We start from the raw sequence: 14,927 nt of genomic DNA, 5'->3' as shown, positions 1-14,927 counted from the left end.
CTAAAATCTAAAATCTAAAATCTAAAATCTAAAATCTAAAATCTAAAATCTAAAATCTAAAATCTAAAATCTAAAATCTAAAATCTAAAATCTAAAATCTAAAATCTAAAATCTAAAATCTAAAATCTAAAATCTAAAATCTAAAATCTAAAATCTAAAATCTAAAATCTAAAATCTAAAATCTAAAATCTAAAATCTAAAATCTAAAATCTAAAATCTAAAATCTAAAATCTAAAATCTAAAATCTAAAATCTAAAATCTAAAATCTAAAATCTAAAATCTAAAATCTAAAATCTAAAATCTAAAATCTAAAATCTAAAATCTAAAATCTAAAATCTAAAATCTAAAATCTAAAATCTAAAATCTAAAATCTAAAATCTAAAATCTAAAATCTAAAATCTAAAATCTAAAATCTAAAATCTAAAATCTAAAATCTAAAATCTAAAATCTAAAATCTAAAATCTAAAATCTAAAATCTAAAATCTAAAATCTAAAATCTAATATCTAAAATCTAAAATCAAAAATCAAAAATCTAAAATCTAAAATCTAAAATCTAAAATCTAAAATCTAAAATCTAAAATCTAAAATCTAAAATCTAAAATCTAAAATCTAAAATCTAAAATCTAAAATCTAAAATCTAAAATCTAAAATCTAAAATCTAAAATCTAAAATCTAAAATCTAAAATCTAAAATCTAAAATCTAAAATCTAAAATCTAAAATCTAAAATCTAAAATCTAAAATCTAAAATCTAAAATCTAAAATCTAAAATCTAAAATCTAAAATCTAAAATCTAAAATCTAAAATCTAAAATCTAAAATCTAAAATCTAAAATCTAAAATCTAAAATCTAAAATCTAAAATCTAAAATCTAAAATCTAAAATCTAAAATCTAAAATCTAAAATCTAAAATCTAAAATCTAAAATCTAAAATCTAAAATCTAAAATCTAAAATCTAAAATCTAAAATCTAAAATCTAAAATCTAAAATCTAAAATCTAAAATCTAAAATCTAAAATCTAAAATCTAAAATCTAAAATCTAAAATCTAAAATCTAAAATCTAAAATCTAAAATCTAAAATCTAAAATCTAAAATCTAAAATCTAAAATCTAAAATCTAAAATCTAAAATCTAAAATCTAAAATCTAAAATCTAAAATCTAAAATCTAAAATCTAAAATCTAAAATCTAAAATCTAAAATCTAAAATCTAAAATCTAAAATCTAAAATCTAAAATCTAAAATCTAAAATCTAAAATCTAAAATCTAAAATCTAAAATCTAAAATCTAAAATCTAAAATCTAAAATCTAAAATCTAAAATCTAAAATCTAAAATCTAAAATCTAAAATCTAAAATCTAAAATCTAAAATCTAAAATCTAAAATCTAAAATCTAAAATCTAAAATCTAAAATCTAAAATCTAAAATCTAAAATCTAAAATCTAAAATCTAAAATCTAAAATCTAAAATCTAAAATCTAAAATCTAAAATCTAAAATCTAAAATCTAAAATCTAAAATCTAAAATCTAAAATCTAAAATCTAAAATCAAAATCAAAAATCAAAAATCAAAATCAAAAATCAAAATCAAAAATCAAAAATCAAAATCAAAATCAAAAATCAAAATCTAAAATCTAAAATCTAAAATCTAAAATCTAAAATCTAAAATCTAAAATCTAAAATCTAAAATCTAAAATCTAAAATCTAAAATCTAAAATCTAAAATCTAAAATCTAAAATCTAAAATCTAAAATCTAAAATCTAAAATCTAAAATCTAAAATCTAAAATCTAAAATCTAAAATCTAAAATCTAAAATCTAAAATCTAAAATCTAAAATCTAAAATCTAAAATCTAAAATCTAAAATCTAAAATCTAAAATCTAAAATCTAAAATCTAAAATCTAAAATCTAAAATCTAAAATCTAAAATCTAAAATCTAAAATCTAAAATCTAAAATCTAAAATCTAAAATCTAAAATCTAAAATCTAAAATCTAAAATCTAAAATCTAAAATCTAAAATCTAAAATCTAAAATCTAAAATCTAAAATCTAAAATCTAAAATCTAAAATCTAAAATCTAAAATCTAAAATCTAAAATCTAAAATCTAAAATCTAAAATCTAAAATCTAAAATCTAAAATCTAAAATCTAAAATCTAAAATCTAAAATCTAAAATCTAAAATCTAAAATCTAAAATCTAAAATCTAAAATCTAAAATCTAAAATCTAAAATCTAAAATCTAAAATCTAAAATCTAAAATCTAAAATCTAAAATCTAAAATCTAAAATCTAAAATCTAAAATCTAAAATCTAAAATCTAAAATCTAAAATCTAAAATCTAAAATCTAAAATCTAAAATCTAAAATCTAAAATCTAAAATCTAAAATCTAAAATCTAAAATCTAAAATCTAAATCTAAATCTAAATCTAAATCTTAAATCTAAAATCTAAAATGGGTAATTCTCTACCAATTCACAAGAAATCGGGAAAAGTGAAAATTTGTCCTAAGGGGTAACTTTTGTCCGTGATCACGAATCTGAGGTCCGTTTTTTGATATCTTGTGACAGAGAGACAGTGCGATCCCTTTCATTTTTAAACATGTGAAAAAAGAGGGTCTTTTTCAATAATTTGCAGCCTGAAATGGTGATGAGATAGAATTTTGGTGTCAAAGGGACTTCTATGTTCAATTGGACGATTGAGTACACCACTCAAAATTCGGAAAAAACGTATTTTTCATCGAAAAATACTCTAAACAATATATAAAACCTCTGCCATTTTATATTACTCAGCTTCAAAACAAAATTAGAACATGTTATTTTAAATGAATTTTTATGCAATTTCCGAATTCCAAAGGGGTTTTTTTCATTTAGAACAAAATTTTTCGTTTTGAAATTTTGTGTTTTTGTCTATCTTTGCAGGGTTAATTTTTAATGTAACAATATTCTACAAAGTTGTAGAGCTAACAATTTCAAACATGATATGTAAACATAAGGGGTTTGCTCGAAACCATCACGAGTTATCGCGATTTTACGGAAAAATGTTTAGAAAAAGTTACTTTTTGCGTTTCTCTTTGTTTCGTCTTCCGTGTCATTCGCGGATGACCATGAATGGTCATGATTGACGACGACCAACTTTTTCAAAACTTTTTTTTTCGTGAAATCGCGATAACTCGTGATGGTTTCGAGCAAAGCACTTATATTTACATATCAAAATTTTGTAATTGTCTGCTCTACAACTTTGTAGAACATTGTTACACTCTAACAAATAACCCTGCACAGCAGATCACTTATCTTAAATAGAATAAATTAAAAAAAAAAACATATCTAAAATCTACAGTTATTGTTTTGAAAACAGATCAATTCACACAAAAAAAATATTTAAAAAGTTTAAATTTTTTGATGCATAAAATAAAAAATAAAAAATATCGCTAATTTCCCTTCCATTCATTCCCTTCCAGGAGGCTGCATCAACTCGTCGCCGGCCGGCAAGCGCCGCGTTGGCGCCGAACAGCAGCTGCTCCAGTTCGGGGACGAAGCGGCAGCGGCCGCCGCAGCATCCGGCACCAACGCCGGCGATCTCGGGTCCGGCCAGCTGGCCTCGCTCCGGCAGGTTCTGCTGGGTGCTTCGCCGACCGCCATCACCGTGATGGCCATCTCGGGCTGTCTGCTCGTGGTGACTGTGTTCGTCGTGATCTTCAGCGTGCTGCAGGTGGGTGGTGCCTTTGCATAACTTTAGGGGGTTTGGAACGGGGGGTGGTGCGTTGCAGACGTTCGGGCGTAATGGGTTCAACCGTATTCCACGAATTATTTGGATTGTTTGGGCTTCGCTGTGGACGTAATTCTGCACCAGCAGGTCCGTAAATACGGTTGAATTTTCCAGCGAATCAAAACATTGCCGTTCGCTCAACTTGCTTCAGCATCGGCTCGTTATTGGAAAGTTGGCTTTCCACCGAACCAACAAACGACCAAGCCGTCATCGCGGGGTCGCTCAATGATTAAAACACCTCCAAGGCAGCCATCGGGTCGAGGATTGTCCGTTTGGGGAATGGATTTGTGGTCTCGTGGTCCTTCCTCTTCCCGTCATCGGCTCAGCTTGGCGACGATGGCGACGAATGGGTTTTGTGGTGTACCAATCGCGACGACCACAAATCAATTCCTTGCTCCAGGTCCCATCGGTGGGAGTTTGTTGGGAAAATGGGACTGTTGGTGGGGTGGTTCTTGAAACAATTTTTGTGTCGTTCATTGTATTGGAATATCAGAAAATTTTATCAACAAAAGTTAATAACCCAAAAAAAATGAAAATATTTATTATTTAATTTGTTACAAAACCCACCCCAAATACGTCGTCCAAAGGCCGTAATTCCCTTTCAAACAACGCAACGCAACGGAATCGCGCAGTGCCTTTTTTCCCTGCGGGAGTTTTGGCATTTTCATTTTGATTAACCTGCCGCCGTTGCCATATTGCCGGCGGAAGAACGAGAACGGGACTCAACTCAACGGCGGATGTTCAACTCGTTGCTCGTCGTCGGCGTCAATCTGTGGAAGCACAAAGGCACCATCCGGGGCCGAAGGTTCGTGGCCAGAGCCACATCACACACAAATCAACCTCCGGATACGATGGATCGCGAGAAAATGCGCTGCAATTGATGAGTTTTCGATGCGATGGGAGCTCTTAATTAGGTTCAGGACGATTGATTCAGAAGGGGAGTGATGTAAAGATGGTACACTTCCTGTAAAAAAAATACTTTTCAATTGTATTTCCTTCTTCACTGAGAAAAGTCTTTAAAACCTCTCGAAAAATTAACGTTTAAATTAAACCTCCTAGACCCACCTTCACTTGTACAAATCAACTCAGAATCATATTCTGAGTAAATGTCTGTGCGAATATGCACTTGATTTTCTCGGTTATTACTGATCAAATTTCTCCCGGATTTGTTCCATTAGGTCCAGTTTCAGGTCCTATTTATGGGTTATGAATATTATAATATTTAATTAAGCATCCTGTCAAGGTGACGACATCATTGCAATGAACGAGAATATAAATTTTGCTTTGTTTACAATATTTTATGAAACTCTCTTCTACAAGTTATTTAGAATAGTACCCCACACGTGTTGATACATTTTGATAATGTTCCTTGTTCAGTTATGAAAATCATAATCAAGCAATGATTGTTAACCAGCAGGTCAATGATTGGTTCACAAAATTATACGAATTTAGAGACACATTTGATTTAGATAAAAAAAATCCTTCAGTGCCTTCAAGAAGGACCACCGGAATATGCTGATTTATTTTGGTGCAGAAAATCGTAGATCTTAGAAAGAATAATTAAAGCACATTATATAATAATTTGCTATAATTAAAATCAGGGCTGCGGAGTCGGGTCATATTTCAAACGACTCCGACTCCGACTCCGACTCCGGCTTTATCAGACTAGCTGACTCCGACTCCAACTCCGGCTCCGGCTTTGAACAAATGGTTGGCTCCGACTCCGACTCCGACTCCGGCCTACCAACTCTAGCCGACTCCGACTCCGACTCCGACTCCAGCTTTTAACAAATGGTTGGCTCCGACTCCGACTCCAACTCCACATCTTTTAAATGTTTCAAAAGTTAGTTAACTATTATTGGTTGATTATTTTTTAAACATTGATAAATAGGATTATTTAAATATTCTCTAAGCGTCATGTTTTTCTCAAGAAAAATAAGTTAAGTAAAAGTAAAGTAAAGCAAATAAACGGTAAAAAAGTTTCTAGGTTACAAGTATTATACGTTATGGAAACAGAAATCAAAAAATATCTTCAGTTTTAGAGGCATTTTGAGAAGAACAGTTTTGTGAGTAAATTTGGATTTATTTGCTTAACCTCAAATTTGAAAATATTTTTTTCAAAGCTAATAAATTTAAATATTAAATTGTTATTTTTAAATGAATAATTAAAAGAAACCTGGCCTTTATGACCTATTGAACATTAAAATTCAATTTCCTCACTTTCAGGCTGACATTTGTAAGAAGCACAGTGACAGACACCTTGTTTTTTAAATGACAATTTCAAACGAAACTTTTTTTTGTTTTTTATTAAGACGTACATGGTCATCACGCCATGGCTAAAGGAGATTATTGTTGCAAATCAATGTATCTAAACAATTTCTTCGTGGAAAGGACGCTTAAGATGTCCTTTTCAAATATCTGTGACATGGAAAATATTTTAACCTGGAAATTATAAATTTATTTTAATTTTAAAATTTTATATACTTTAAAAGGGAGGTGCACGATACTTCAAGAATCTTTACCTTAAACGAAGCTTTATGGATGATGTTTCGCCTCCATCAAAATATATGAGAAAACTTAAAATATAATAAAAAACAAAAATCCACAAGTAAAATATTTTCTAGGTCACTAATATTTCATTTTTTGAGGTACATTGATTTGCATATATTGGCGTGAGACATACAGTTTGAGAAAATTCGTCCCAGTTGATAATATTTTGATTCTGTTTTTTTATTTATAACAATTGAAAAATAAATTTAAATCCTATATTTTGTTCTATACATTTTTTTATTAGTTCATTTTTGTACTGAATTCTTGAGATTTGTTCAACGATAATTTGCAACGATATCAAAATAGTTTACCTAAAATCAACATCAACATCAACAATCAATGATTATTTCAAATTTGTTGCAACTTCTTTTGACATTTTTTGTTAGTTTCAATTATTTTAAATGCAACACTTTGATTTCTTGTACTCAGTTATAAACAAAATGCGCATGTTGGGTTTCAAGTAAGAGATTGTTATTATCGTTGATTATTTGTTACAAAAGTTAAACTGTCAGTGACACTTTTTCGATCTGGAAAAACAGTTTATAATCTGTTTATGTACCTCGTAATTTTTTCCTAAAAAATGATTTAACTTAAAACATCTAAGACATTCGCTATCGGGGTAAAAGATGACTTTGTGTGTACTTTTTTCAGAAATAACTAGATAAAATTTGATCAAATTTGAATTGAAAGGGCACATAAATGTAGTCTGACTACATAACCAATATTTTTTTCATTATTTTTTGAATTATGATACTACATACTTGGATAAGAGGTTATCATTAAGTGATTATAGTGTAATAACCCAATTAGAGCTTTTCAATCACAATAAAAAGCTTCAAAAACATAATGGCATCTGATAAATCAATTAAAATATAAGTTGATTTGTAAATTAAACTGTTATATAGGAAATACTGAACAATAAAAAAAACATATTTTTTCATGAATTTAAGATAACTCCGGCTCCGACTCCGACTCCGGCTTATCAGAAATCTTCGGCTCCGACTCCGACTTCGTCTCCAGCTCATAAAATTTAGCCGACTCCGGCTCCGACTCCGACTCCAGCTGTCCGAGTTTTGACGACTCCGACTCCGACTCCGACTCCAGGTCTCCAAAAAGACCCGACTCCACCGACTCCGACTCCACAGCCCTGATTAAAATAAATTTTTACCTTTTGATCATTACACCAATAATTCAATGTTCAAAAAAATAAATAAATGTAGATTTCTTGAACTTTAACAACACCTTGGATTCGATGATTTTACTTGATTCATGTTATTTTTCCAATATTTGAAAGAAAAATCGGGGTTTGGCATTGACCGTATTTTTAACTTATATTTTCTCAAAGTAAGTATTAGATAATTGTTGATTTTTCTTAGATTCTGCTCCGACAAAGTTTATTCCGACATAAAAACTTATTTTGTTCTTTATTTCTGGCAGCATTAGCCTGTGGCAGCTTTAAACTTTCAATAAGCAACAAAAACTCAGCATTAAAAAAATGCAGATAAAAATACTAAAAATAAATGAAGAAAATCATCAAACAAGAACCACGGCTACGTCACGACTTTCATCCACATACAAGGCGAGTAAAGGCAAAATCGAACCAAGATCGTACCAAGTTTTGGCGCGTAGCGTTTGAAATGGTCGTATGCACATCTGTCATAATTTACAAAAATTAAAACTTTTTTTTCGTTACTTTTTTAAGATTTACAATTAATCTCGGACTTGAAGTTGCATTTAATTCCATCGAGCACCTAATGTTGGCATATCACCTTTTTGGTGATCAATTGAAACTAGTTTAAAACATTTTCGAAGAAAATTTAGGGAGTATTTTCAAAGCGCAATTTATTTAAAACCAACAGTCAGGAAGAATCAAACGTAATTTATGTTGTTTCAAGAAAATTGAATCTATTTCCTTTTAATTTTTTCCTTTTCCTTTAGCGTATTGTGATATGGCAGTGCGTGGCCGAATGGTTACGCTTTCCGCTTTGTAAGCGGATGATTCTGGGTTCGATTCCCATCTGCTGCAACCTTCCATCGGATGAGGAAGTAAAATATCGGTCCCGGCCTTGGTTGTTGTTAGGCCGTTAAGTCATTCCAGGTGTAGGAGTTGTCTCCATGCCATAAGTACAAACAACACACCAAACCAAGCCTACTCCGGTGGAATCGCTGGCGGCGGTTGGACTCGCAATCCAAAGGTCGTCAGTTCAAACACTGGGGTGGAAGGTTCCTTGGAGTAGAAAGAGGTTTGGGTGCTCTCCCCATTCAAGCCTTCGGACTCTTAGGTTCGAGCAGAAACTTGCAATAGAGACCACAAAAAACCCGGGGGTCGTTAATGTGGATGGTTTGATTTTTTTGTATTGTGATATATTTACTAGGATGTTACAAAAATGACTTTTTGGCGGGCATTCAAGGGTTTGTTCCGGTGGGCATACTAAGCCCAAATCCAAAATATGAGCTTGATTGGACGTAACAGGAGCTGGCGCTCCGCTCTTAAATTTTAAATGGGATTTAACCCGTAAAAAAAGATTTTCAAAAATGTCACTTTTGAGGCATTTTGCCAATGCGTTTAAAACATCACTGGCGTGTAGCATCTTTGTATATAACATTGACATTTGGAGCACCCTGAGCTCGGTACAGGCCTTCAAAGTTTGGCATTTTTCGAAAATCGGCCCTGGCAAAATCAAATGGCGTCTAGGGCGTCGCGAGGCGCGACGCATATCTTTTTTGCCGGGACCGATTTTTCGAAAAAATGCCAAACTTTGAAGGCCTGTACCTAGCTCCAGGGTGCTCCAAATGTCAATGTTATATATACCAAAAGATGCGCAAGGATCTGGCCTACACGCCAGTGATGTTTTTGGTAAACGCATTGGTGGCCAAAATGCCTCAAAAAGTGACATTTTTGAAAAAATCTTTTTTTACGGATTAAATCCCATTTAAAATTGAAGGGCAGAGCGCCAGCTCCTGTTACGTCCAATCAAGCTCATATTTTGGATTTGGGCTTAGTATGCCCACCGGAACAAACTCTTGAATGCCCGCCAAAAAGTCATTTTTGTTACACTCTAATATTTACGTAATACTTGTGATCTCAAATATATATGCAATAGATAGTGAAAACTGACAAAAAAAATAATTTGAGAAAATAATTATAAATGTTTTTTATACGACCTTTTCAAAACCACACGTAACAATATTGGCAGCGCCTCTGGCGGTGATTTTTGAATTACACTTTTTGTCACTAAAACTCAGGGGGATGCTTAAGGCCGCCATCTTGGGTGATTGAGACTGATAACGCGCGCAAACTGCGCACAGTGAGAACAAAAATATTTTTTTATTAATTATTCAATTTTTGTTATAAGAATTACTGTAGTAAAAGTAAAATTCCACAGAAGTTAAGGTAAACGTTTCATGTGATAACCTTAAATGAGGTCATCGGCCCGATGTGTGGCTTATAATCTCAACTTTTGTAGTTTATTTTGCAAGTACCGTCAGTGGGGGTGACATTGGGTCTGGGGGGTGAGATTGGGTCAAAGTGATTTTTTACGGATTTTACCATTTCTCAGATTCTTCTCAATGAAACTAAATTCTGTTAAAAGGGTTGTGTAGGGGACATCTTAAGATGACTTCGTTGAAAAAATCTCGTTCCTAGAGCAAATCCTGTTATTTTGACAGCTGTCTAAAGTTGAGGTACGTTTTTGGCCAAAAATGACCTCTTGAAAAATCATTTTTCTAAATTTTTTGTTAGGATTGCTCGAAAACTACCCAAATGTTTTAAAATCACCACTTCAAACATTGTAGCATGTCAATACGATTCCTTCGAACAAGAAACACTGTTGGATGGCTTGTTTTTACCATATCGTTGTATTTGAGCATCATTTTAGTTTCATTTGACCCAATGTCACCCCCTCTGAGGGGTGATATTGGGTCAATTTTCAAACTATTGGCATTTAAGGACAAATCTACGTTGAAAGATTTTCGATGTTATATAAATTGTTTTTGTTATTAAGAAAATACGAGAGGTGTATCGTTTTTTGACCCATAGTCACCCCCACTGACGGTAAATTGATAAAAATCACCTCAAAAACGTACACTTACTTTTAAACGTACATTGCGGTGAAATTTTACATTAAACAAAATAATTCCTTTATTTCAATTTTATGCCTGCAGTTTTTGTACTTTTTATACAGTGCGCAGTTGCTTTGCTTTGGTTCCGTAACGAACAGCTGTTCTTTTGTGCTGGCGCCGTAATTGACAGCTCCCCTTAGCTCTGGTGCCGAAGTTGACAGCTTGTGTTGTCGCCTCCTGCTAAAACTTGATTTGCAAAAAACACTATTTTTTCTATTTTCTGATATGTTTTACGGGACATCAAATGCCAACTTTCAGAAATTTCCAGAATGTGCAAAAAACTTTAACCGAGTTATAATTTTTTGAATCATTAATAAATAAATTCAATAAATCAAAATACTGGTCGTAACACTTTTTAACTTCATTTTTCGATGTAAAATTAAATTTGCTATCAAAAAAACTACTTCGATGAAATTTTGATAATGCAGGCCGTTTTTGAGTTATAGCCAACTTTAGGTAACTTTTTTGAAAATAGTCGCAGCTATTCATTTTTAAAATAAATGCCCATGTTTGCCCACTTTCGAGAAAAAATATTTTTGGAAAATTCTCTAAATTTTGCTTTTCTAAATTATGTTGAAACAACCCTTAGTTGCTGAGACATTGCATGCAAAGATTTAAAATCAGGAAAATAGAGGTTTTTTAGTCTCACCCAAACAACCTACCATTTTCAGTGGATTTTATTATTTTAAATCAAGACAAACATTTCAAAAGGGCGTAATTATTGAATGCTTGGCCATTTTAAAATATTAGTCTTGATTTAAAAATTTTGAACATATAGTTTTCGAAAAGATCGAAAAATTTCACGAATATTTTAACATTGAAAATCGGACCATTAGTTGCGGAGATATCGACATTAGAAAATGGTGGGTAACGTCATGATTCGAATTCCCGGACGCTTCGAAACCCGGACACTTCAACTTGTTTTATCAATTATTTGAATATAAGTTCGCATTATGAATATCAAAACTGTGTTATTTGATGGATTCATAGATCAACTTTCATTTCAAGTTTGTTTGAACGCTGTAGTTAATGCCAAAACAATTAAATAAAATAAAATTATAAGTTTACCAAAAATGCGAAACATTTCAACGGAAATATTTCAAAGGCATCCGAAGCACCGGGAAGGCAAAGCAGAAATTTATGTTTTTGATTTTCTTAAATTCTAGCCATTCTTATATAAACTATCGATTGTTTTGATGTTAACAGCTTATTTGAGACCTACAGAATGCCAGTATCTCACATTTCAGTCCAAATTTGTGCGATTCATTAGCACAATCGAGTGTCCGGAATTCGAAGCAAAAGTGTCCGGATTTCGAATCAGCTTTTAACAGTGTCCGGGATTCGAAGCACAACAATTCATTTGAATTTTCAAATTCTGATGAAAAATTGTTAGAAAAGACATAATTTGCATGCATTCTCTTAAAACTGACTGTTAATACTACATCTTGATAATATTTTTACATTTCCAACTTATTACATGATTTTTTGCCAGCTATAACAAAAATAATATGGTACTAAGTGTCCGGATTTCGAATCATGACGTTAGTTTGGGTGAGACTTGAGCAGTTCTCTACAGAATCGGTCTTTTTTCTTTAATTTTAATTTTTGTATTTTTTAATCCGGCTGAAACTTTTTTGGTGCCTTCAGTATACCCAAAGAAGCCATTTTGCATCATTAGTTTGTCCATATAATTTTCCATACAAATTTGGCAGCTGTTCATACAAAAATGATATGTGAAAATTCAAAAATCTGTATCTTTTGAAGGAATTTTTTGATCGAGTTGGTGTCTTCGAGAAAGTTGTAGGTATGGATATGGACTACACTGAAAAAAAAATGATACACGGTAAAAAAAATTTTGGTGATTTTTTATTTAACTTTTTGTCACTAAAACTTGATTTGCAAAAAAACACTATTTTTAATTTTTTTTATTTTTTGATATGTTTTAGAGGACATAAAATGCCAACTTTTCAGAAATTTCCAGAATGGGCAAAAAATCTTTGACCGAGTTATGATTTTTTGAATCAATACTGATTTTTTCAAAAAATCGAAATATCGGTTGCAAGTTATAGCCGTTTCAAGTTATAGCCATTTTTAGGTAACTTTTTTGAAAATTGTCGCAGTTTTTCATTTTTTATAATTAGTGCCCATGTTTGCCCACCTTTGAAAAAAATATTTTTGAAAAGCTGAGAAAATTCTCTATATTTTGCCTTATTGAACTTTGTTGATGCGACCATAGTTGCTGAGATATTGCTATGCAAAGGCTAAAAAACAGGAAAATTGATGTTTTCTAAGTCTCACCCAAACAACCCAACATTTTCTAATGTCGATATCTCAGCAACTATAGGTCCGATTTACAATGTTAAAACATGAAACAATCGTGAAATTTTCCGATCTTTTCGAAAAAAATATTTTCAAAAATTTTAAATCAAGACTAACATTTCAAATGGGCGTAATATTGAATGTTTTTCCCGTTTTGATTAAAAATCATAACTTAGTAAAAGATTGTTTGCACATTTCGGGAATTTCTGAAACATTGACATCAAGTCCCCTAAGACATATTAAAAAAAAAACATTGTGTTTTTTTGCAAATCAAATTTTAATGAAAAAATGTGAAATTATAAATCACTAATTTGTTAAACTTATATCATTTGTTTTTCTTCAGTATATTCCTTAGCTTTGCCGAAAGCTGCAAAGCGATCAAAAAAATCCTTCAAAAGATATAGATTTTTGAATTTTCATATACCATTTTTTTATGGACAGCTGCCAAATTTGTATGGAAAATTATATGGATAAACTGATGATGCAAAATGGCTTGTTTGGGCATACCGAAGACACCAAAAAAGTTTCAGCCAAATTAAAAAAATACAAAAAAAAATCGAGTATCCAAAATCTCAGAGCATTGTTAATCTCTAGGTCATCAAATACCACAAATTGAAGAGCAATCCCACAAAGATATCCCATCGATTCTCAATAACCAATAACTTTTTTTCTCCGAAAAACGTCTGCAACGAATGGCACACCGATCTGGTCCAGCTCACAGAAAATCCCTGTCATAGTACCATCAAAACCCACAAAACCACTGACATTTTTTTCTTTCTCTCCCTCTTTTTTTTCTCGCTCACCATTTTTCAGAAACGCACCCGGACCGTGTTCACCGGCGTCAAGTACAACAAGCTGGCCACCGGTGGCACCTCCCGGACCACCCGGATATCGATGGCCAACGGTGAGGATGATTCATTGCAACCAATTGTAAATAATTCCGACGAAGAGGAGGAGGATGAGGAGGAAGAAGACCCGGATGATGGACCGGACCGGAACCAGGAGGATGACCACGAAATCCTCGACGGTGGCAGCAGCAGCAGCCGGAGACAGCAGCGATCCGGTCACGGGCGAGGGAAGCAACCGTCGACGAGGTTCGCCAGGACCTGAAGTGCAACTACACCCAAAAAAAAAGCGGAAAGAGAGAGAAAACAGGAAAAATAGGGGAAAAGGGGAAGGGGTGTGGTAAATGTGTGCTATAATAGGCGATAACAAATTATTATAAATATTTACTTAAGTGCGAACGAAGAACGACGGCGACGAGGGCAAAAGTTTGAGGAAGGTGAAGGGATGTTTTTAAAATGAACAAAAAATGATGAAATGATGGCGATTCTACTAAAAGTGGAATCGATCGTTTTCCCTTTCAACAAAAAAAATACGAAATAGGATGAAAAAAGGACGAAACTAGGCAGCAAACATATTCTCTGCTTGGTTGAGTGGGATAGCTTGAATATGAGAGTGAACGAGGACGTGTAAAGAGGTTGGTGTGATATGAACAATCTTTTCGGTTTTTAAATAAACAAAAACAACAACGTTCTGTTATTTTTATACACTATTACAATTATACACATAACTATATGAAAAGAAGAAAGATAAAAGGATGAATGCAAGAGAACAAACCATTTAGCAAAAATTCAAACACTTTAACATGAAATTGTCAAATTTACCGAAATTCATTGTGTTGATATGAAAAGAAAACAGATTTTTTTGTAATTCACAGCAACGCATTTGGAGAATATGAAAATAAATATTTGATTTTGAATACCTTAGCTGGTTGTTTTTGTTTTGATTGTTGTTAATAACCCCTTCCCGACTAGAGCGTAACGAAGATTTTTTACGTTCTTCCTTGCATTTGAAAGAACCTTTTGCTTGTCTAATTTTGATTAGGTAACACTTTAATGCAAGCAATTCAAATGAATGAAATTGATTTATAAGTTAAAATTTCAATTTTTACGGTGCAAATCAACCAGTGCTTTTTACACCTATATTTTTGTTACACAGTGACACAGTATTTTGGCAGACCGTGTTGTTTAAATATCAAGCTTTTAGCTCTCAGCAACTACAATTATCACGCCTGAATATTCATGCCCCAAATACTACTGCTCTTGTCTCTTTATTGATACTCTCAGCGCCGAACATAGCCGAACACGTTTTGTGTTTACACACTCGCGTTTGACATTTTCCT

At 32.3% G+C, this 14,927-nt stretch overlaps 1 protein-coding gene across 2 annotated transcripts in view; it reads left to right on the top strand.

Annotated features, from left to right (window-relative positions):
• LOC6048628 (furin-like protease 2) overlaps window positions 1–14,335 on the top strand; it is a 614,884-nt gene extending 600,549 nt beyond the window's left edge. For both annotated transcript variants that reach the window (XM_038260446.1, XM_038260447.1), the window contains exons 14-15: window positions 3,444–3,694; window positions 13,556–14,335. In XM_038260446.1, the coding sequence (XP_038116374.1) occupies window positions 3,444–3,694; window positions 13,556–13,852 (548 nt within the window). In that variant the 3' untranslated portion in view covers window positions 13,853–14,335. The remainder of the gene's footprint in view (window positions 1–3,443; window positions 3,695–13,555) is intronic.
• Window positions 14,336–14,927: the final 592 nt, after the last annotated feature.

This window comes from Culex quinquefasciatus, chromosome 3 (assembly GCF_015732765.1).
Source record: "Culex quinquefasciatus strain JHB chromosome 3, VPISU_Cqui_1.0_pri_paternal, whole genome shotgun sequence".
NCBI lineage: Eukaryota > Metazoa > Arthropoda > Insecta > Diptera > Culicidae > Culex > Culex quinquefasciatus.
This window is presented reverse-complemented; position numbering and strand designations above follow the sequence as displayed.